The following is a 24,933-nucleotide window of genomic DNA, read 5'->3' as shown; positions in this document are numbered from 1 at the left end:
AAAATTAATATATTTTGGTGGTTTATACGTTATCGCTATTTTTGCCTTGAATCAATGCTGTTGTGATGTTTGCTATTGTGGTAAGCTAATATAAAGCTATATTGTGTTTTCGCTGTAAAACACTTAGAAAATCTGAAATATTGGCTGGATTCACAAGATCTGTGTCTTTCATCTGCTGTACGCTGTGTATTTTTAAGAAATGTTTTATGATGAGTAATTAGGTAATACACGTTGCTCTCTGTAGTTATTCTAGTCGCTTTGGTGAGAGTTGTGATGGTGGCTGCAATGGTAAACTATGATTTATACCTGAAATATGCACATTTTTCTAACAAAACATATGCTATACAATAAATATGTTATCAGACTGTCATCTGATGAAGTTGTTTCTTGGTTAGTGGCTATTTATATCTTTATTTGGTCGAATTTGTGATAGCTACTGATGGAGTAAAAAAATGGTGGAGTAAGAAAGTGGTGTCTTTTGCTAACGTGGTTAGCTAATAGATTTACATATTGTGTCTTCCCTGTAAAACATTTTAAAAATCAGAAATGATGGCTGGATTCACAAGATGTGTATCTTTCATCTGGTGTCTTGGACTTGTGATTTAATGATATTTAGATGCTAGTATTTACTTGTGACGCTATGCTAGGCTATGCTAGTCAGCTTTTTTACTGATGGGGGTGCTCCCGGATCCGGGTTTGGGAGGAACTAGAAGTTAGATAACAGATAGGACCCACTGACAGGCCATGGCAGGAATGAGTTATTAAATAACAGATAGGACCCACTGACAGGCCATGGCAGGATGGGTTATTAAATAACAGATAGGACCCACTGACAGGCCATGGCAGGATGGGTTATTAAATAACAGATAGGACCCACTGACAGGCCATGGCAGGATGGGTTATTAAATAACAGATAGGACACACTGACAGGCCATGGCAGGAATGAGTTATTAAATAACAGATAGGACCCACTGACAGGGTATGGTAGGATGGGTTAAAGGACAGGTAGGACTCACTAACAGGGTGAGGGAGGGGAGGTGTACACATTGCTAAACTCTTTAAACTACAGACAGTCTGTAACAGGGTGAGGGAGGGTGTATACAAGCGCCACAAGTCTTTAAGTAAAGAAAACTATGAAGGGAAGATATGTACTACAGGGATAAAAAAATCTTGTGCCAGTAATTTGCACTTCTTGTGATGTCCAATTCAAAACCCTTTTAGATTCCAACACCATCTTCTGTATTAAAGGTGAGTACCTGTGTTTCTCTCTATAGAGTGAGAGAGAGAGATGAGGAGGAGATGATTCCTCTTCAGTCTGCCGTAGTGAAAAGTAGATAAGCAATAAAGAGGAACAGATAACACCAACCACCAACAGAGTAGTTCCATTACTGGGACTTATTGTCCCCGCTGCATTCAAAATGGCACCCTATTTCCTATATACTGCACTACTTTTGACCAGAGCCCAATGTTTTGGTTAAAAGTAGTGCTCTATACAGGGAATAGGGTTTAATTTGGGATGCAGGCCCCAACTTCTGCAAGAGAGGAAATACAGAGGCCCTAATTATCCAGAGAATGACATCCTTCTCTGTCTGAAAAAAATTACTTCAGCCACAAATATATTTTCCCATCATCCTCGACGGGGTCATTGTCATATTTACTTAAATGTAGCCATATAACGATTTTCATCCAATCCACATTGTGCCACTTTACATATTGAGTGGAAGACAGGGAAAAATAAGAGGAAGGAGAAAAAAGCTTTATTTTGGGCAGAAGGAAGTAATTCAGGAATGAAGGAAGGAAGTAAGGAAGGTCTGTGTGTGTGTATGAGAGAGAGACAGAGAGAGAGAGACAAGAGTAAAAGAGAGAGAGAAATAGTAAAAGAGAGAGACTAGACTGTGAAGACGAGTTGTGATATATTGGAGCCGTAACGTCAATGCCCAGGTACAGCGCCCACTAGGGTGAAGATGGTGAACCCTCCTGCCCACATGTTAGTCGATGCCTCTCGTTTCTTCTATTCTGCTGAAACCAACGTGTTGCTCCACCACCGCTTTTAAATCCCCCTCCGCTATTAGCAGCTAGTTCTCTATTTTGGAGGTATATCTAAAAGTCCTCGATATGACCTCGATATGACCTTCTCTCTATTTGTCTCTGTCTGTTTTTAGCTCTTGCAATGAGCAAAAGTAAGACCAAAAGCTGATGAATATAGATTTGAACATCTGAGCTTGGTCACCATGACAACCTTCCTATAGATCGTAATGTAACGTTGCAGATGACTTAGCCATTTGTTACCCTCAGGACAACCTGAGCCCCAACACATACACAACCGCACCCACTCACAACCCTCCCTAACCACCCAACCTCACAGAACACCACACACCCGCACCCACTCACAACCCTCCCTAACCACCCAACCTCACAGAACACCACATACCCGCACCCACTCACAACCCCCCCCCCCTAACCATCCAACCTCACAGAACACCACACCCCTGCACCCACTCACAAACCCCCCTAACCACCCAACCTCACAGAACACCACACACCCGCACCCACTCACAACCCTCCCTAACCACCCAACCTCACAGAACACCACACACCCGCACCCACTCACAACCCTCCCTAACCACCCAACCTCACAGAACACCACATACCCGCACCCACTCACAACCCCCCCCCCCCCCCCCAACCATCCAACCTCACAGAACACCCCTGCACCCACTCACAAACCCCCCTAACCACCCAACCTCACAGAACACCACATACCCGCACCCACTCACAACCCCCCCCCCCCCCCAACCATCCAACCTCACAGAACACCCCTGCACCCACTCACAAACCCCCCTAACCACCCAACCTCACAGAACACCACATACCCGCACCCACTCACAACCCCCCCCCCCTAACCATCCAACCTCACAGAACACCACACCCCTGCACCCACTCACAAACCCCCCTAACCACCCAACCTCACAAACCCCACACCCCTGCACCCACTCACAAACCCCCCTAACCACCCAACCTCACAAACCCCACACCCCTGCACCCACTCACAAACCCCCCTAACCACCCAACTACACAGAACCCCACACCCCCACCCCCACCCCCACACACACTCACAAACCCCCCTAAATCACCTGAGCAGAAAGGCATGGGTACGCTCCAGTGGCCATTAAGCTGGCAGGTGCGTGCCGACTCGCCCTTCAGCTGCCGCCCCCCTGTGCAGGTGTAGCGAACCGTGGAGCCGAAGGTGAACTTGTCCCCGCTCAGTTGGCCGTTGGGAGGGCACCCAGGGTGACCACAGTCCACCACTGGAGGAGAGAGACACACACAATGGATGCCGTCAGTTCAGAGTGCTGACCGGTCTAATGTAGTGGCAGGTGCTGTCTCTACAGGATTGAGGCCACACACTACGCCTGCATCCCAAATGGCAACCTATTCACTCCTTTTGACCAGGCCCCATAGGGAATAGAGTGGCATTTGCGATGTAGCCTGTCCAGTATTTTAGCAGTAAAGACAGAATGAGATGTGACTATGGTGTAAACACTGTTCTGGCCTACGTCTCGATGAGGGAGGATACTGTATCATACAAACTACTTTATTACTTTCAAAACTAATTCAGATAATACAAACTATGGGCTACATTTCCCAGACCCAGATTAAAAGTGCTTTATAGACCAGGACTTGATTTGATCTGGATCCAGGTACCGTCCAAAATGTACTGTACCGTAATGGTAACGATCCAAAGTAGATGGTACCATCCTCATCCTTTGTAATAATTCTCAATTTCCTTTTTAATGTTGTAAATTATCAACTTCTTTCTTCAGATATTCACCCTACAATGTGCTACAATCAGCAAGTTTCCTTTAAACTTTCTCCCTTTTTGTCGGCTCCTGGCCGATAAAAAGTTAACGTGCTGAAGCAACGGACAGGATGAGGTGTGTCTAAATGAGAAGAACATTTTGGACACGGTGTCAATGTTGCAGGGGGTGGATCAAACAGGGAACTAGGCATTGAGGAGAAAAGAGCACATTGATTAATCCTGTCCAACGTCTTTCTGTCCCTTTTAAAACACATGGCAACAGGAACACCAAAGTGATAGGGACAAAGCAGAGCTAAGTTATGGTCAGGTTTAAGATAAAACAGTAGGCGGCACATCATGTTCAATAAGGTTGAGATTGGGTTCAAACTTCAAAGGAGAGAACTGATTGGAGCACACTACGTGCCCCTCAACCAGTAGGAAGCCCAGGTTGTGTTTAGAACTCCGAGACAGCCAGTAGGAAGCCTTGAAGCCAAGCGTTTAGACATGCCAAGTTGCCAGTACAGCAGGTCCCTGGTACACCATAAAACAGAAGAATCAGCTGCCAACCTGGCATCCCTAATTAGTCTAATATCCACAGCGCTGTTCCACCTGTCCCTCAATTAGAACACTGATCTTAAGCTGCAGGGGGTCACGCAACTCATTCAGCCTCAATTAAAGGAATAATATGCTAATTAGCCACAAGTGCCAAGTTGCTAAGTCGGCAGTCTCTCTCCGGGAAAGAGACAGTCTGTGAGACAGTGACAACAAATTATAGGAACAGATGACAGTAGATAAATACCACCAATGCTTTTGAGCAGGTGCTGGATATCAAAACAAGTTCAGTGAATGGTAAAAAGAGACTCCGCACACTGCAATCAGCGGTATGCTCCCAATGTGCTTTATCAGTGACAATGATTTCAACCGTCAAAACTTCTCCAATATACCACATATGAGTAGAAGTAGCAGTGTGCAGATTGCTGAGTCTCTTTTGACCATATACAGTGACAACAGACTCACCGATACACTCAGGTAGAGGCTTGTCCCACTGTCCCGTGGGTTGACAGGTGAGAACCGGAGAACCGAACAGGTAGAAACCTGGGTTGCAATCGTAGAACACCACGGTTCCAAAGGTGAAGTTTCCGTGTTCTATCTTACTCTGTCTGATGGAGTTGGCTGGGATGCCAGGATCGGAGCAGTTGACCACTGAAGAGGAAGACAGGGAGGGGGAAATAGACAAGCTTGTGTTATTTGGCAGAAACATGGAAGGGATAAATTCATTCTAACACTTAGGAGGACACGCCTAACCCTCTGCAGTCACTCAAATAGGGCCAAATGCTGACATGGATCTGCCTTTCTGCGATAATCTTCCATTGATCTCAATCCATGATTCACTCTATTGACAACAGAGTGAAGGAAAAGCAGCCAACAAGACCTCAGCATATGTGGGAATTCCTTCAAGACTGTTGGAAAAGCATTCCAAATAGGGATATCTTCTGTATACCAACCCTACCTTGTCACAACAACTGATTGGCTCAAACGCATTAAGAAGGAACGGAATTCCACAAATTAACTTTTAACAAGGCACACCTGTTAATTGAAATGCATTCCATGTGACTACCTCATGAAGCTGGTTGAGAGAATGCCAAGAGTGTGCATAGCTGTCATCAAGGCAAAGGATGGCTACTTTGAAGAATCTCAAATATATTTTGATATGTTTAACACTTTTTGAGTTACTACATGATTCCATATGTGTTATTTCATAGTTTTGATGTCTTCACTATTATTCTACAATGTAGAAAATAGTAAAAATAAAGAAAAACCCTTGAATGAGTAGGTGTGTCCAAACTTTTGACTGGTACTGTATATATACACACAGTGCCGGAACATATTAAGACCCCTTGACTTTTTCCACATTTTGTTACGTTACAGCCTTATTCTAAAATTGATTAAATGTATTTGTTTCCTCATCAATCTACACACAACACCTCATAATGACAAAGCAAAAACTGGTTTTTAGAAATGTATAAAAAATGCAAACTGACATATCACATTTACATAAGTATTCAGACCTTTTACTCAGTACTTTGTTGAAGCACCTTTGGTAGCGATTAGAGCATTGAGTCTTTGTGGGTATGATGCTACAAGCTTGGCACACCTGTATTTGGGGAGTTTCTCTCATTCTTCTCTGCAGATCCTCTCAAGCTCTGTCAGGTTGGATGGGGAGCATTGCTGCACAGCAATTTTCAGGTCTCTCCAGAGATGATCGATCGGGTTCAAGTCCGGGCTCTGGCTGGGCCACTCAAGGACATTCAGAGACTTGTCCCGAGGCCACTCCTGCATTGTCTTGGCTGTGTGCTTAGGGTCATTGTCCTGTTGGAAGGTGAACCTTCGCCCCAGTCTGAGGTCCTGAGCACTCTAGAGCCAGTTTCATCATAGCTCTTGATTGTTTTTGCGACTGCACTTGAACAAACTTTCAAAGTTCTTGAAATTTTCCAGATTGACTGACCTTCATGATGGACTATCATTTCTCTTTGCTTATTTGAGCTGTTCTTGACTAATATGGACTTAGACCTTTCCCAAATAAGGATATCTTCTGTATACCACCCCTACCTTGTCACAACAACTGATTGGCTCAAACGCATTAAGAAGGAATGTAATTCCACAAATTAACTTTTAACAAGGCACACCTGTTAATTGAAATGCATTCCACGTGACTACCTCGTGAAGCTGGTTGAGAGAATGAGTATAAGTAAAATGACATATGTTTGGAACCTTAAACAACTAAACACAACTATACACCCGAAAAATAAGTACGTTACTTTCGCCCCCCTATGTTACTTTCGTCCCATTTCTCCCCTACATGGCACAATGGCTTATTATGAATTCCAAGAACCTGAGACATTGATTCACCTGTATAAAAAAAGGCCAACACAATGAGGGCTTAATATTTCCACTTGGCAGAGTAATCCAATCAGATACTACGTTACTGACACTAGTTTGTTTGATATGCAGGGCTCGTACAACATCAGTCTGACCCTGGATTTAGCCTCTGGTTACCTCAGGGTAAGAATCCTCTATAACGGAAGTACCATAAGCTCCATGAGATGGTTTCAGATAATCACCCCCCCCACCGCAGCTCTTCCACACATTCTGAATATTATATTATACATTTACAGTATAACACAGCAAACACATGGTCACAAAATCATATTACAGAAATTAGTCTGGTTGCATGTTGAAATGCATCACTGTAAACTAAATCACATGCAAGGCAAATGTCATGCACTGGGAACCATTCAAAAACACTATACCGGTCAGTGATACCACCACAATCATATCCAATGACGTTCAAGAGGCCGTCCTAGCCTATGATACCACCACAATCATATCCAATGACGTTCAAGAGGCCGTCCTAGCCTATGATACCACCACAATCATATCCAATGATGTTCAAGAGGCCGTCCTAGCCTATGATACCACCACAATCATATCCAATGACGTTCAAGAGGCCGTCCTAGCCTATGATACCACCACAATCATATCCAATGACGTTCAAGAGGCCGTCCTAGCCTATGATACCACCACAATCATATCCAATGACGTTCAAGAGGCCGTCCTAGCCTATGATACCACCACAATCATATCCAATGATGTTCAAGAGGCCGTCCTAGCCTATGATACCACCACAATCATATCCAATGATGTTCAAGAGGCCGTCCTAGCCTATGATACCACCCCAATCATATCCAATGACGTTCAAGAGGCCGTCCTAGCCTATGATACCACCACAATCATATCCAATGACGTTCAAGAGGCCGTCCTAGCCTATGATACCACCACAATCATATCCAATGACGTTCAAGAGGCCGTCCTAGCCTATGATACCACCACAATCATATCCAATGATGTTCAAGAGGCCGTCCTAGCCTATGATACCACCACAATCATATCCAATGATGTTCAAGAGGCCGTCTTAGCCTATGATACCATAGCCTATGATACCACCACAATCATATCCAATGATGTTCAAGAGCCCGTCCTAGCCTATGACCCTAACTCACAACAACCACATAACAGACAGAAACACAGAGCAACCAAATGTCCCCCTTCCCCCTACACAGAGGCCATTGTCATGCTGATTGGTTACAATGCTGATTGGTAACAACCCCACTACAAGCCATGATGAACTCCTCCTCATTTATCCCAATTTTACCCAGAGTGCACTGCAGGGATCAGGCGGAACGAGCAAGCGTACTCCGTGTGAATAGAAGACTTAACTTTTTTCCCCACCTTTACACGTTGGTGGTGGCTGGCTCCACTGGCGCGTGGCCTGGCACTGGGCCCTCGAGGGCCCCTCCATCACATAGCCCATGTTGCAGGAGAAGCTCACCACGTCGTTCAGGTTGAAGCCGTTACCGATGGCCCGCCCGTAGATGGGGCTTCCTGGGTGTCCACAGCTGATAGCTGGGGGAGAGAGAGATATTGACATTGAGATTCCATATTGAATCATACTGTATGTGATGTATCGTATAAAAGTAAGGGTAATATTGAGATTCCATATTGAATCATGCTGTATGTAATATACCATATAAAAGGGTAACATTCATATATAATTGGATTTCTGGATTTCACGACTGGGCTGGGGTGCAGCCATGGATGGGCCTGAAAAGGCATAGGCCCACCCACTGGGGAGCCAGGCTCAGCCAATCAGAATGAGTTTTTCCCCACAAAAGGGCTTTATGACAGACAGAAAAACTCCTCAGTTTATATTTTTGTTCAGTGTAGGTAATAATCCACCGGGTGCTCATTTGTTCACTGCAAAAACACACCTATTGAGCTTTCAAAGCATAGCTGGACCTTGAACAGGGAATTTAAGCCAAAAATAAACCAGTGGAGCTTGAACGCAGCCCCACATTCACTTACTGTGCCATAGAGTGGACATAACAATAGGTTACCAATGGAACTGTGATATGGCTGTGTGGCTTTGTTATCAATAGGCTAGCGTCTAGACTATCAACAGTTCAGACAGAATGTCTTAATTACAGTACTACAATGAATAGAAGCGGAGTCCCCGTTCAAGTCAATAATGCCATACAATGGATGGACTGGCGGCCATTTTGAGTGTCTCATTCTATTTCTATGGTCTCAATCACCTCTCAAACTGATATTCAGGAGGACTAATGGCGAAGGACTGTCGTATTGCCGCTTCGTAGACCACTGAAGAGTGTCATTCCCCATCAGGTCCCACTGGTCTAAACTCATTGGCCATCTGTCAGCTCACCCGAATGGCTAATCCAATGGATGGCGGCCATTTTCACGCCAATGGCGCAAACCACATTAGTTGTGCTCAATTGCAGGCATTTGCTGAGCGATGCAGAAGTGATGGCTGAGCATACTGTGTAACTGATTATATATCCTCTCTCCAGCTCTGGGAGGCGTTTCTCTGTCCGCCTGGGAGGCATGGGTCCTGGGAGGGGAGAAACTGGTGGTTCTGGGGCCTAATATATGGGGCCATGGGGACATGATACTAGGAGGGATACTGTAAGCCTGACATTGTGGGACTTTATCAGTGAGAGGGAGACTGTCAGGGACTTATGAAATGAGATAATGGACCAGACTGAGTCAGTGAGGGAGAGAGACAAGAGGGAGGGAGAGAGGGAGGGAGAAAGTGAGGGAGAGAGACAAGAGGGAGGGAGAGGGAGAGAGGGAGATAGAGAGTGAGGGAGAGGTAGGCCAGTTGAGAACAAGTTCTCATTTACAACTGCGACCTGGCTAAGATAAAGCAAAGCAGTGCGACACAAACAACACAGTGTTACACATGGGATAAACAAAAGTACAGACAATAACACAATAGAAACATCTATATACAGTGTGTGCAAATGGAGTAAGCAGGGCTAAGTATGGGTGAGTGGGCTAAGTATGGGTGAGTGGGCTAAGTATGGGTGAGTGTGCTAAGTATGGGTGAGTGTGCTAAGTATGGGTGAGTGGGCTAAGTATGGGTGAGTGGGATAAGTATGGGTGAGTGGGATAAGTATGGGTGAGTGGGATAAGTATGGGTGAGTGTGCAAAGTATGGGTGAGTGGGATAAGTATGGGTGAGTGTGCTAAGTATGGGTGAGTGGGATAAGTATGGGTGAGTGGGATAAGTATGGGTGAGTGGGATAAGTATGGGTGAGTGATTGTATTCTGGTCTGGAAGTCAGTGTGTTAGGCCAGGGATCCTCAAACTGGGATGGTACTGCAGGGGGTCCACAGCCAGATCTCAAAATATTTATTATTATTTTATCATTTTTTACATTTCATTTATTTTTTTAATCAATATTACTAACATCAACAGATTTAACACATTTTGGCCAGTAGGGACACCAGCAAATCAGCTCCAAGTGATTTACATTTTGTAAATCAGTATTCCCACACATAATAGAATGATATAGTGTACCTGTATGTGATCGTATACTGTAAGCAAGGTTTGAAATTATTACGTTTTAGTCAAATATATCTGTTTGGGCTTCTTGCGGTCAATTTGCGGTCCACAAATTATTTGTAATTATGTTCCGGCGCCCTGATCATCCACTCAATAAAATCGTGGCTGAATCTAGCTGATGATCCTTGGTATAGATGGTACTACAATACAATGTAATATTATTCGTCTACCATGTACGTTTTTAACCCTGGGCAACATGGGCCTGGGAGGCTCACAGGGATATTGGTATCCACAGTACTCCACCAAGGATACATTTTCCAACTTAATAATGGGCTCCCGAGTGGCGCAGGGTCTGAGGCACTGCATCTCAATGCAAGAGGTGTCACTCCAGTCCCTGGTTGAAATCCAGGCTGAATCACATCTGGCTGTGATTGGGAGTCCCATAGGGTAGTGCACAATTGGCCCATCGTCATCCGGGGTTGGCAGGGGTAGGCCGTCATTGTAAATAAGAATTTGTTAAATTAGGTTAAATGGAAAAAAAATACTTGTGTTTTTTGTTATACATAAATGCACTGTGATAAAAAAAAATCTCTCCGTCTAATGGATTAAATGTTAGCTTTATTAGCTTTATGCCGCAACAACAAAAAATATCTCCGCCCCAAGACAAAATGTGTAGAATTGCAGGAAATTAGCTTTAAAACAGCAACATTTTCTCTCTGATGCCAAAAGGTGTCCCAGGGCCAGAGACTTGGTTCATCCGGCCCTCCACCTCCGAAGTCATTGTAAAACTCCTTTTATGCTTTAAAAAAAAAATCTTACTCAAGTAATGAGGAGCTGTTTCGGAACTGTTTTGCTAGCACAGACTGAAATACACCATATATAAAAATGTATGTGGACACCCCTTCAAATTAGTGGATTCAGCTATTTCAGTCACACCCGTTGCTGACAGGTATATAAAATCGAGCACACAGTCATGCAATCTCCACAGACAAATATTGGCAGTAGAATGGCTTTACTGAAGAGCTCAGTGACTTTCAACGTGGCACTATCATAGGATGCCACCTTTCCAACAAATCAGTTTGTCATATTTCTGCCCTGCTAGAGCTGCCCCGGTCAACTGCAAGTGCTGTTATTGTGAAGTGGAAATGTCTAGGAGCAACAACGGCATAGCCACGACGTGGTAGAATACACAAGCTCACAGAACAGGACCGCCGTGTGCTGAACCGCGTAACGTGTCAAAATAGTCTGTCCTCGGTTGCAACACTCACTACCGAGTTCCAAACTGCCTCTGGAAGCAACGTCAGCACAATAACTGTTTGTCGGGAACCTCATGAAATGGGTTTCCATGGCAGAGCAGCAGCACACAACCCTAAGATCACCATGCTCAATAATAAGCGTCGGCTGGAGTGGTGTAATGCTCACTTCCATTGGAATCTGGAGCAGTGGAAATGCGTTCTCCGGAGTGATGAATCACGCTTCACCATCTGGCAGGATGACGAAAGAATCAGGGTTGGGCGGATGCCAGGAGAACGCTACCTGCCCGAATGCACAGTGCCAACTGTAAAGTTTGGTGGAGGAGGAATAATGGTCTGGGGCTGTTTTTCATGGTTCGGGCTAGGCCCATTAGTTCCAGTGAAGGGAAATCTTAATGCTACAGCATACAATGACATTCTTGACGATGCTGTGCTTCCACCGTTGAGGCAACAGTTTGGGGAAGACCCTTTCCTGCTTCAACATGACAATGCCCCTGTGCACAAAGCGAGGTCCATACAGAAATGCCTTGTCGAGATCGGTGTTGAAGAACTCGACTGGCCTGCAGAGCCCTGACCTCAACCCCATCAAACACCTTTGGGATGAATTGGAACACCGACTGCAAGCCAGGCCTAATCGCCAAACATCAGTGCTCAACCTTACTAATGCTCTTGTGGATGAAGGGAAGCATGTTCCCGCAGCAATGTTCCAACATCTAGTGGAAAGCCTTCCCAGAGGAGTGGAGGATGTTATAGCAGCAAAGGGTGGAACAACTTCATATTAATGCCCATGATTTTGGGATGAGATGTTCGACGAGCAGGTGTCCACATACTTTTGGTCATGTAGTGTATGTTCCGGGAATCATCTGATGGCATTGAGGAGTTTACCACATCAGCCACAAGCTTCATTAATAACGACCTCTGACAAGCCATCAAACAGGCAAAGCGTCAATACAGGACTAAGATCGAATCCTACTACGCTGGCTCTGACGCCCGTTGGATGTAGCAGGGCATGCAAAGTATCACAGATTACAAAGGGAAAACCAGCTGCAAGCAGCCCAGTGACGTGTGCCTACCGTATGAGCTATATGCCTTCTATGCTTGCTTCGAGGCAAGCAACACTGAACCATGCAGGAGAGCACCAGCTGTTCCGGACGAACATCGCTGATAACGCTCTCCTTAGCCAATGTGAGTAAGGACCAGGACGTGCACCCAGTGCATGCGGTAGACTACCGCACGGTAAGCGATACCAATGCACCAAGTCTGGAACCAACAGGACCAAGAACAGCTTCTATCCCCAAGCCATAATACTGCTAAATAGTTAGTTAAATAGTTCATCAAATAACTACCCGGACAATCTGCATTGACCCTTTTTGATGAATTTAATATCATTAAAGGGTCCCTGGCCCCAAAAAGTTTGAGTCAATGAGTGATCGTGTGCTGGTCTGGAAGTCAGTGTTAGGGTGTGAAGGCCCTAACTCCAAGTGTGTGTGCCCTAGAAAGCTACTGATATTTAAAGTGTGTAGATAACAGCAGGGGTGTGTGTATCTGTGTCACCACGCAAAAAAAACCAGCCCCACTGTGCTTTTTTTTCAATGATGTTTTGACATGTGCAGGAACAAACAGGCAGACACAGAGCAGACAGAGAGCAGACAGAGAGCAGACACAGAGCAGACACAGAGCAGACACAGAGCAGACACAGAGCAGACACAGAGCAGACACAGAGCAGACACAGAGCAGACACAGAGCAGACACAGAGCAGACACAGAGCAGACAGAGAGCAGACAGAGAGCAGACACAGAGCAGACAGAGAGCAGACAGAGAGCAGACAGAGAGCAGACAGAGAGCAGACAGAGAGCAGACAGAGAGCATTAATTCCACCTCCTCTTCTCCATTTTGGGGAATTGAGAGTAATCCTTTCCTCTGGTCTCTGTCCGCCAGCCACCTCAGTCAGAACCTACAGCCCAGTCCACCACAGTTAACTACTGACCTGTATCCCACTCCAGGCACTTTCTCTACCCTACTGCAGACAATGTCCAAATTTGTTTTTTTTCTAATAACAATGTTACATTTTCAAAGTCATATGGCCTTTTAGTGACGTGAATCGTCAGAGAAAATAAATGTTTATGCTTTAATATTTTTCACTGTTTCAATACTGTAGGCATCACCCGATAAGGAAGATATAACCACTGTCAAAGTTGAAATTGAAGTTGAAGCAGCAAGCCACATCTGTCTTTGTCTGCACTGAGGTTTTGAAGTTTCGTCCCGGGCCAAACAGACTGACCAAACTATGTTCCTCGAGGCCCCCACACCAGCAATTTATTTTCTTAAGGCCCTCATTATTAGCCAAATTATGATCATTGTTCACAATTTTTTTAAACAATTTAGACTGGCCCACTGGGCTAAAGATGGACCAGCGCATCTGGCATTTGCCCAAAGTGCCATTATGGCCAGTCCGTTTCTGGGTTCTCTGTCCCACTAAGCCTATGAGGGAGAACCTGAACAGGTCTCAATGTCTGTAGAAAGTGATTCCTCACTTCAGTCTTGTTTTTCTCCTTCTCACCCCTGGCGGGTCCACACATTCCTCATTGCCATTCGCCGCTGCTCTCTCTCCCCCCTCCCTCTCTTTCCCACGTTCTCACAAACAACTGCATCATCATAATTACAGATGTAATTTGTCTCTCTTTGCAAAGAAGCAATTTCCCCTTCATTTGAGCACTGTCTATAACCAAAATTTAAAACCACATCATTGCACGTTAAAATAGCTGAGCTCAACCTCAAATACATGCATGTGAAGTCACAGACACACACACACACACACACACACACACACACACACACACACACACACACACACACACACACACACACACACACACACACACACACACACACACACACACACACACACACACACACACACACACACTCCCCATCCCCCCACACACCCAAGGGGTGAAATAAAATCCTATTTTCCATGAAGAAGTGTTGGCCTAGCTCCATGGTTGATCAGTGAGCCAGAGGCCTAGTCTTTGTGATAGCCAGTTGAGGAGATACGGTTCACTACCATTTCAGTAGGATACAACGTTAAATGGCCCTGGCCCGCTCATATCTCCAGTAGCTATTTCTGTTTAAAGTGCTGCTAGCGTTACACAGCATATTGTCTTTATAAAAACACTGGGCATCATCACCACGATTACCAGCGGAGAGACAATGTTATCAAACAACAAATGGTTTGCTTATAGCCTATAGGAAACATATTGTTTCAGACACTATGATAACAGAATATAGAAATATTGGTCTAACCATATGTTTAATAATAATAATAATAATAATAATAATAATAATAATAATAATAATACAGCCTAGACATGTGCCAGGGCTGTGACGGGGTAAAGGTGTGCCAGGGCTGTGACGTGGTAAAGGTGTGCCAGGGCTGTGACGTGGTAAAGGTGTGCCAGGGCTGTGACGTGGTAAAGGTGTGCCAGGGCTGTGACGTGGTAAAGGTGTGCCAGGGCTGTGACGTGGTAAAGGTGTGCCAGGGCTGTGACGTGGTAAAGGTGACACGGAATAGAGTGAAGTTGCCCCTAGACACTGATCTTGGGTCAGTTTAGCATTTTCCCCACTAATGGTTAACAATTTTGGGAGGGGAAGCTGATCCTAGATCTGTACCTAGGGAAAACGTCACACCAGAGTGATCACATTCAGGTCCGCAAAAACAGTACAGTGGTGCTGCGGTCTGTCTGTTTATCTCCAGATCGCAGGAAACAGGGGGTTTGCATTGCCTGTCTTTCACACACACCACTATTGCCTCGCTGCATTAAATGGAGAAAGAGTAGTTTCCTCAGGCAAACCTGGAAGATGTATCTATTTGAAGATACTGTAGACTATCACATGCAGTCTGTCCACCAACCCTATATGACTAATACCTTCTATGACATCTACTGCTTGCATCATTCTATCTAGATTAGTAACGCTATAAAACGCAACAAGATAAATAACTGTCTGTAAAAGTGCACGCTTCTGCATCATCATCCTACATGTTCCTTTCAGTTCCAGTAAAAACGGGCCAATAGGGAATGCTCCTTGTGTGTGAGCGCAGAGAGGAGGAAGAGAACGGTGTATATGTCAGGGTATTTGTGAACTGCAGGGGGCGCTCAGGAGTGCTACTCGACTCGTCAGCCTAGAGATAGCATAATGACGCAGCATGGTGACTCCCTTCTTCCCTTTGCATTCCAAAGCAGTGTTATTAGTCAACTGTGTCCTTACAAAAAAGTCTGAGCTGACGCTCACCCAAAAGTGTTTGCAGAGGTGTGAAGACTCTACTCTGTTTACCATTACATTTTTGGGAGAGCATATAGTGAGACTTTATTTTTTTCCCTCAACTGTGTTGTTATGAAAAATCATGAACCACAAAAAATGAATCAAGCACAGGAAGTTGGTGGCACCTTAATTGGGGAGGACGGGCTGGTGGTAATGGCTGGAGTGGAATCACTGGAATGGTATCAAATACATCAAACACATGGTTTCCAAATTCTTATTTACAATGATGGCCTACTAAAAGGCAAAAGGCCTCCTACAGGGATGGGGACTGGGATTAAAAATGTAAAATAAAATATAGGACAACACACACATCACGACAAGAGAGACACCACAACAACACATAAAGAGAGACTTAAGACAATTAAATGATGTCTCTGAATCAGGGTTAGTTTGGCAGCTGGGGTGAAAGAGGAGCGATTATGATAGAGGAAACCAAGTCCACATTTAACTTTAGCCTGCAGCTTTGATATGTGCTGTAAGAAGGACAGTGCACCGTCTAGCCATACTTCCAAGTACTTGTATGAGGTGACTACCTCAAGCTCTAAACCCTCATAGGTAGTAATCACACCGGTGGGGATAGGGGCATTCTTCTTACCAAACCACATGACCTTTGTTTTGGAGGTGTTCAGAACAAGGTTAAGGGCATAGAAAGCTTGTTGGACACTAAGAAAGCTTTGTTGTAGAGCTTTTAACACAAAATCCCGGGAGGGGCCAGCTGAGTATAAGACTGTATCATCTGCATATAAATGGATGAGAGAGCTTCCTACTGCCTGAGCTATGTTGTTGATGTAAATTGAGAAGAGCATGGGGCCTAGGATCGAGCCTTGGGGTACACTCTTGGTGACAGGCAGTGGCTGATACAGCAGATGTTCTGACATTATACACTGCACTCTTTGAGAGAGTTGGTTAGCAAACCAGGACCGAAGACCCCTCAGAGACACCGATACTCCTTAGCCGGCCCACAAGAATGGAATGGTCTACCGTATCAAAAGCTTTGGCCAAGTCAATAAAAATGTGAGTGTGTCAGAGAGAGAGAGAGAGAGAGAGAGATAAAAGGGGGACTACTCACACACGCAGGAAGGCAGCTGTCCGGACCAGTTGTGGTCCTGCAGACAGATCCGCACAGAGGAGCCGATGAGGCGGAAGCCTGGGATGCACTGGTACACTACCGTCTCTCTGTAGCCAAAGTTCTCCCCGATCACCTGGCCGTTCACTATGGTCTCCGGAATACCACAGTGGCCCGCTGGAGAGGAACACAAAAGCAATAGTTAGAGGAGGGAGAGGAGAGAGAGAGCAAGAGAAGAGAGAGGGGGAGAGAGATAGAGAGACAAAGAGAGAGGGGGAGAGAGAGAAAGAGAGCGAAGGCGAAAGAGAATCAGCGAGAGAGAGAGAGCGAAAGAGAGAGTCAGAGAGAGAGCAGATTTTATGTTTACTGTTAATTTGTACTGTTAATTTCACTTTTGTTTATTATCTATTTCACTTGCTTTGGCAATGTTAACATATGTTTCCCATGCCAATAAAGCCCTTCAATGGACTTGAATTGAAATTGAATTGAGAGAGAGAGAGAGAGAAAGAGAGATGGGGAGAGAGAGGGGAGTTAGGTGGAAGAGGGAGAAAGAGAAGTCTTGTAATGTACTGTACAGTCCTGTTCTGTGAAGGTTACAGACAGAGTACAGTATGGAGATGCTAATTTAAACAGTCAGGTCGCAGAGATATTTTTAGTCCACAGACGTGTGTCAGAGAAAAGATGGAAGCCCAAAATAGACAGTAGTCCCTGCTTCCACAGACTTGGCATCAGCAGACAAAAAAGTTAGACTGTAAAGCTATTTTAACACATTAGAAAGATGTTTCTTAGGAGGGGGAGACTTAAAATAACTCTAAAACAACAAAAACATTGTTAGGGCAGTAGATACTGTAGCCTACATTTCACAGACAGACAACACAATGTGGGGAATGGTTCTTCGTTCTTAATAATCTTAACATTCTCTCAGAGTCTGGAGAATGACTTGGTTGTTTCACACAAAGACAGAGAACAGAGATGTGGGGACCAGATAGGTTGTTTTACCCAAGCAGCGCGTCTCCTGTCCACTCCACAGTCCAGAGGGGAGACATTCTCTCACGGTAGAGCCCACCAGCATGAACCCTGCGTCACACATGAAGATGGCGGTCGCCCCGAAGGTCATCTGCGTACCAATCTTCTTCCCATTGGGCGGGCCAGGGAGGTCTCCACAGGAAATGACTGTGACGCAGACAATAACAGAGACATCATCTCCCAGCTCACAAACTAATGGCATAAACAAACATATGAGACATATTGTCTCAACCCACTCTCAGAGTTGAGTATAACAATGATTTGAATTCTTGGTTAATAAATAAGACACAGGCTGATCCCTTACAGTTCAAATGGTAATTCAATCGGAGCGATTTTTGCCAAGTTTGAATTGATCTGTCAACTGTTTCTGTGGTATTTGTAAGTGAAGGTGAGTCATATTATTTTGTTTTTGGGATCCTTGGAACAGGAGAGGATACGAGGTAGGGGAGAGGAGAGAGGAGGTGCAGAGAGGAGAGGAGAGAGGAGGAGAGGAGGGAGGGGAGAGGAAGGAGGGGAGAGGAGGAGAAGGGAAGGGAAGAGGGACAGGAGAGAAGAAGGGAGAGAAGAGAGGAAGAGTGGAGTGGAAGTAAAGGGTGGGGAGAGGAGGTAAAGGGAGAGGAGAGAGGAGGTAAAGGGAGAGGAGAGAGGAGAGGAGGTAAAGGGAGAGGAGAGTGGAGGTAAAGGGAGAGGAGAGTGGAGGTAAAGGGAGAGGAGAGTGGAGGTAAAGGAATAGGTGGTAAAGGGAGAGGAAAGGAGGTAAAGGGAGAGGAGAAGTGGTAAAGGGAGAGGAGAGTTGGTAAAGGGAGAGGAGAGTGGAGGTAAAGGGAGAGGAGAGTGGAGGTAAAGGAATAGGTGGTAAAGGGAGAGGAAAGGAGGTAAAGGGAGAGGAGAAGTGGTAAAGGGAGAGGAGGTGAAGGGAGAGGAGAAGTGGTAAAGGGAGAGGCGAGAGGTAAAGGGAGAGGAGAGGAGGTAAAGGGATAGGAGGTAAAGGGAGAGGAGAGGAGGTAAAGGAAGAGGAGAGGAGGTAAAGGAAGAGGAGAAGTGGTAAAGGGAGAGGAGAGGTGGTAAAGGGAGAGGATACGTGGTAAAGGGAGAGGAGGTGAAGGGAGAGGAGAAGTGGTAAAGGGAGAGGCGAGAGGTAAAGGGAGAGGAGAGGAGGTAAAGGGATAGGAGGTAAAGGGAGAGGAGAGGAGGTAAAGGAAGAGGAGAGGAGGTAAAGGGAGAGGAGAGGAGGTAAAGGGAGAGGAGGTAAAGGAAGAGGAGAAGTGGTAAAGGAAGAGGAGAGGAGGTAAAGGGAGAGGAGAGGAGGTAAAGGGAGAGGAGAGGAGGTAAAGGGAGAGGAGAGGAGGTAAAGGAAGAGGAAAAGTGGTAAAGGGAGAGGAGAGGTGGTAAAGTGAGAGGAGAGAGGCGAGGAGGTAAAGGGAGAGGAGAGGAGGTAAAGGGAGAGGAGAGAGGTAAAGGGAGAGGAGAGAGGTAAAGAGAGAGGAGAACTGGTAAAGGGAGAGGAGAGAGGTAAAGGGAGAGGAGAGGTGATACAGGGAGAGGAGAAGTGGTAAAGGGAGAGGAGAAGTGGTAAAGGGAGAGGAGAGGTGGTAAAGGGAGAGGAGAGGTGGTAAAGGGAGAGGAGAGGTGGTAAAGGGAGAGGAGAGGTGGTAAAGGGAGAGGATACGTGGTAAAGGGAGAGGAGGTAAAGGGAGAGGCGAGAGGTAAAGGGAGAGGAGAGGAGGTAAAGGGATAGGAGAGAGGTAAAGGGAGAGGAGAGAGGTAAAGAGAGAGGAGAACTGGTAAAGGGAGAGGAGAGAGGTAAAGGGAGAGGAGAGGTGATACAGGGAGAGGAGAAGTGGTAAAGGGAGAGGAGAAGTGGTAAAGGGAGAGGAGAGGTGGTAAAGGGAGAGGAGAGGTGGTAAAGGGAGAGGAGAGGTGGTAAAGGGAGAGGAGAGGTGGTAAAGGGAGAGGATACGTGGTAAAGGGAGAGGAGGTAAAGGGAGAGGCGAGAGGTAAAGGGAGAGGAGAGGAGGTAAAGGGATAGGAGGTAAAGGGAGAGGAGAGGAGGTAAAGGAAGAGGAGAGGAGGTAAAGGGAGAGGATAGGAGGTAAAGGGAGAGGAGAGGAGGTAAAGGGAGAGGAGAGAAGGTAAAGGAAGAGGAGAAGTGGTAAAGGAAGAGGAGAGGAGGTAAAGGCAGAGGAGAGGAGGTAAAGGCAGAGGAGAGGAGGTAAAGGGAGAGGAGAGGGGGTAAAGGGAGAGGAGAGGAGGTAAAGGGAGAGGAGAGGAGGTAAAGGGAGAGGAGAGGAGGTAAAGGAAGAGGAAAAGTGGTAAAGGGAGAGGAGAAGTGGTAAAGGGAGAGGAGAGGTGGTAAAGGGAGAGGAGAGGAGGTAAAGGGAGAGGAGAGGAGGTAAAGGGAGAGGAGAGAGGTAAAGAGAGAGGAGAAGTGGTAAAGGGAGAGGAGAAGTGGTAAAGGGAGAGGAGAGGAGGTAAAGGGAGAGGAGAAGTGGTAAAGGGAGAGGAGAAGTGGTAAAGGGAGAGGAGAAGTGGTAAAGGGAGAGGAGAGAGGAGAGGAGGTAAAGGGAGAGGAGAGGAAGTAAAGGGAGGTTGGAGGTGGCCTGGGGATTCTGTTTGTTTATTTTCTGTTTTGGGAAAATTGAAACCATAAAAATCTATGTGGTCAAGTCTAGTCCATTCACTATCCTCCCACATCCACATCCACATCCAAGCACACCTGCTCCTGATACTACTTTTAATGAACATCTCAAAGACGTCTATCTCACCTATCTATCTCATTATTGAATATTTGGGGTCAAAATATCACATATCGATCTTAGGATTCTGCCCAAGGTTGGACAGACATTCAACACTCCCTAGGGCAGACTGTAGCAAAATGTAGCAAACTTAACACAACAAATTGCTATTCTTTACAAAGTCATGCAATACGCCTTAGGCACGAGGATAAACACAACCTAAACACAACCTAAACACAACTAAACACAACATGCTTCTGACATGGAGATGGTGTAAAAAGTCCCAGGTAAAAATATAAATAAATGTCCGCCCTTAACTCACTCTGACAGTGAGGCCTTTCATTCCTCCAACTCCACACGCCGTTGGCCGTGCACTGGATGTGGGCGGGGCCTAGACGGTAGTAGCCCGGGTCACAGTTGAAGATAATCTTGGTCCTGTACTCATAGTGGGAGCCGTTCACGATCCTCCACCTCCCGTGTTCCAGAGAGAAGGAGCCGATGCTTGGACACACCACCACTGTCACACAGAAACACACACAGACGCAGGTTCACAGGCACAGTCACACAAGCGTGCACACACAGCAGGCATTATTATCCAGAGCGACTTACTGTCAGAAGATAATTGGCATAACCTCAGATTTCTTCCCACACAGTTCTCCATTACTATTGTATTATTTTCTGTGTTAACTGTTGACCTCCATTTGCGCTGCTTTGTGAGGCAGCCGGGCATTTTAAACAGCCATCTTAAGGGGAAATAACTTCATGTTTTGGCAAAATACAGACTAATAAATAAGTGAGGGATTGCCTTCGAGGGGGGAACTTATTTTAATAGGGAAGTAAATGACCTCATGGGAGCTGTGAGGTGAACGCACAAACACACACACACACACACACTCTCACACACTGACACACACAATTACAGTCACGCATACACACAAATATACTCTCTGCCCCTGCTTCACCTGTCCCAGCTGCTGGACTAACCTCCTAGCCTAACGTTAGCTACCTGGGCAGTGCGCACAAATGCCCTCAAACACCCCCCCACTAGCTTCCTAGCCTAACGTTAGCTACCTGAACAACGAGGGATCTTGTTGTGGTTGCTCCAGGTGCCGTCCGGTTGGCAGACGGCGCTGGTCAGCTCTTTGGAGGACAGGCGGTAGCCGTCATTGCAGAAGTAGGTCACGTGTGTGCCCACTGAGTAGTCCACCGTTAGCACTCCTCCGTTCAACGGCGCCTTGGGCACCCCGCAGGACACCGCTGCCATGGGGTAGATCAGGGGAGAGGTGGGGAGAGGAGGGAAGACCAGGGGAGAGGAGGAGGGGAGAGGAGGATGGGAGACCAGGGGAGAGGAGGAGAGACCAGGAGAGGAGGAGAGGAGAGGAGGAGGATACAGGAGGAGAGGAAGAGAGGAGAGTCAGCACTTATTCTGCTCAAAGGAATTTTACTCAGGGTTATTGCACTATTCACACCACGCCCTCAAATCAGTCTCACACACAGAGAAACTCACACATACAGAGCACTCAAATAACACACAGTCTCTCACACACACCAACAGTACACAACTCACACAAGGAGATCAACACAAACCGTTTTAACACAAAGGCCTGCTGACGACATTGGTCAGAGAGATAAAGTAACACTACTCACCCAAAGACCCACTGACTGTATCACTATTGACAGACTGTCAGTACAGTGAGGAACATTGATTCTGCTTCCACATATTCTTCTAACACAGAGACCATATAATGATACTGATTATCTTCCGGTTCATTCGTCTTCTAACACTGAGACCATATAATGAAACTCATTATCATCCGGTTCATTCGTCTTCTAACACAGAGACCATATAATGAAACTGATTATCATCCGGTTCATTCGTCTTCTAACACAGAGACCATATAATGAAACTGATTATCATCCGGTTCATTCGTCTTCTAACACAGAGACCATATAATGAAACTGATTATCATCCGGTTCATTCGTCTTCTAACACAGAGACCATATAATGAAACTCATTATCATCCGGTTCATTCGTCTTCTAACACAGAGACCGTATAATGAAACTGATTATCATCCGGTTCATTCGTCTTCTAACACTGAGACCATATAATGAAACTGATTATCATCCGGTTCATTCGTCTTCTAACACAGAGACCATATAATGAAACTGATTATCATCCGGTTCATTCGTCTTCTAACACAGAGACCATATAATGAAACTCATTATCATCCGGTTCATTCGTCTTCTAACACAGAGACCATATAATGAAACTGATTATCATCCGGTTCATTCGTCTTCTAACACTGAGACCATATAATGATACTGATTATCATCCGGTTCATTCGTCTTCTAACACAGAGACCATATAATGAAACTCATTATCATCCGGTTCATTCGTCTTCTAACACTGAGACCATATAATGAAACTGATTATCATCCGGTTCATTCGTCTTCTAACACACAGACCATATAATGATACTGATTATCATCCGGTTCATTCGTCTTCTAACACTGAGACCATATAATGAAACTCATTATCATCCGGTTCATTCGTCTTCTAACACTGAGACCATATAATGAAACTGATTATCATCCGGTTCATTCGTCTTCTAACACTGAGACCATATAATGATACTGATTATCATCCGGTTCATTCGTCTTCTAACACTGAGACCATATAATGAAACTCATTATCATCCGGTTCATTCGTCTTCTAACACTGAGACCATATAATGAAACTCATTATCATCCGGTTCATTCGTCTTCTAACACTGAGACCATATAATGAAACTGATTATCATCCGGTTCATTCGTCTTCTAACACACAGACAGCATTGAGAGAACTTCCACACATTAACACGCTGCTCACTCAACCCACACTGACTATCTACTGACAAAGTAGTGCCCACTCAATCTTTACACAGTGACAAAGTAGTGCCCACTCAATCTTTACACACTGACAAAGTAGTGCCCACTCAATCTTTACACACTGACAAAGTAGTGCCCACGCAATCTTTACACAGTGACAAAGGATCACCTGATATGAACTGATTTACAGAGACACAGATAAACATTTTTGACAGAGATAAAGAAACCAAAACCAACACACAGACAAGGTTGAAAGGAAAATAACTTTGTCACAGTCCCCTTTCAAGCAGAGGTGGAAGTGTAGGAGTTATTTTAGTTTTTCCGCCGTGTAGATTTTTTGGGGGGCGGGGACCTTCTTCCAAACACACAAACAAACCAGAAATTGTGTCTGTAGACACTGAGCGTACAAAACATTAGGAACACCTCTATGTCACTCAGCGTATGTCGGAAGTCATTCTGAATAAGGTGGATGGCATCATTTCTTCCCGCTATAACAATAGGTATATTATTGTGGGAAAAGCTGGAGAAGTGAATTATAATTATAAAGTGAAAGAGTAAGCAAAAACAAAACAGAGGCTCTGAGGAGATTATAACTATGCCGTGTGTGTATGTATGCGTGTGTATGTGTGTGTATGTATGTGTGTGTATGTATGCGTGTGTGTGTGCGTGTGTGTGTGTGTGTGTGTGTGTGCGCGTGTGTGTGTGTGTGCGTGTGTGTGTGTGTGCGTGTGTGTGTGCGTGTGTGTGTGTATGTATGCGTGTGTGTGTGCGTGTGTGTGTGTATGCGTGTGTGTATGTATGTATGCGTGTATGTGTGTGTGTGTGTGTGTGTGTGTGTGTGTGTGTGTGTGTGTGTGTGTTCTCTGCTAAGAAAAATGTGAAACTATTCAGTTTCTTTCTGCCATATACTCTCTGGTGAGTGTCACCAAGAATTCAGTCATTTTTTACATAAGGTTTTAGCATACCCCCCACTAGCTAACAGAATATGATTAGACCGATCCTTATATTTCCTCTCTCTTTCTCTCCAATCAGTTTGGAATACTATTGAGGCTGCGTCTCAATTGGCTCCCTATTCCCCTGCCTTTGTAGTGCGTTACCGATATGGCTCTGCTCAAAAGTAGTGCACATTAGGTATTTTATCAGGATCCCCATTAGCTGTTGCAAAAGCAGCAGCTACTCTTCCTGGGGTCCACACAGAACATGAAACATAATACAGAATGACATAATACAGAACATTACTAGACAAGAACAGCTCAAGGACAGAACTACATACATTTAAATGTGATGTGTTACTGCACTATTCAGGGGATAACGGTTCAATCACACCGACAGCGTCATTGCATTTTTGGTACACCAGAATGACATTCATTTCCAATGAAACCCTGTGTTTACCTTGCAGCGTTGCATTGCAGAGGCAGTTGCAGTGCGTTCTGTGTGGTGCAT

At 45.3% G+C, this 24,933-nt stretch overlaps 1 protein-coding gene across 1 annotated transcript in view; it reads right to left on the bottom strand.

Moving 5' to 3' along the window:
• LOC120022010 (CUB and sushi domain-containing protein 3-like) overlaps positions 1–24,933 on the bottom strand; it is an 803,421-nt gene that overhangs the window by 85,092 nt on the left and 693,396 nt on the right. Inside the window, exons 50-56 of the mRNA XM_038965812.1 lie at positions 21,693–21,878; positions 20,944–21,138; positions 17,860–18,033; positions 16,864–17,037; positions 8,090–8,263; positions 4,817–5,002; positions 3,135–3,308 (exon numbers count right to left, since the gene is read on the bottom strand). Coding sequence (XP_038821740.1) covers positions 3,135–3,308; positions 4,817–5,002; positions 8,090–8,263; positions 16,864–17,037; positions 17,860–18,033; positions 20,944–21,138; positions 21,693–21,878 — 1,263 coding nt within the window. The remainder of the gene's footprint in view (positions 1–3,134; positions 3,309–4,816; positions 5,003–8,089; positions 8,264–16,863; positions 17,038–17,859; positions 18,034–20,943; positions 21,139–21,692; positions 21,879–24,933) is intronic.

The sequence above is a fragment of the Salvelinus namaycush genome, chromosome 27 (genome assembly GCF_016432855.1).
Source record: "Salvelinus namaycush isolate Seneca chromosome 27, SaNama_1.0, whole genome shotgun sequence".
Lineage (NCBI taxonomy): Eukaryota > Metazoa > Chordata > Actinopteri > Salmoniformes > Salmonidae > Salvelinus > Salvelinus namaycush.
Note: the sequence above shows the minus strand (reverse complement) of the source record. Positions and strands in the feature narration are given on the sequence as shown.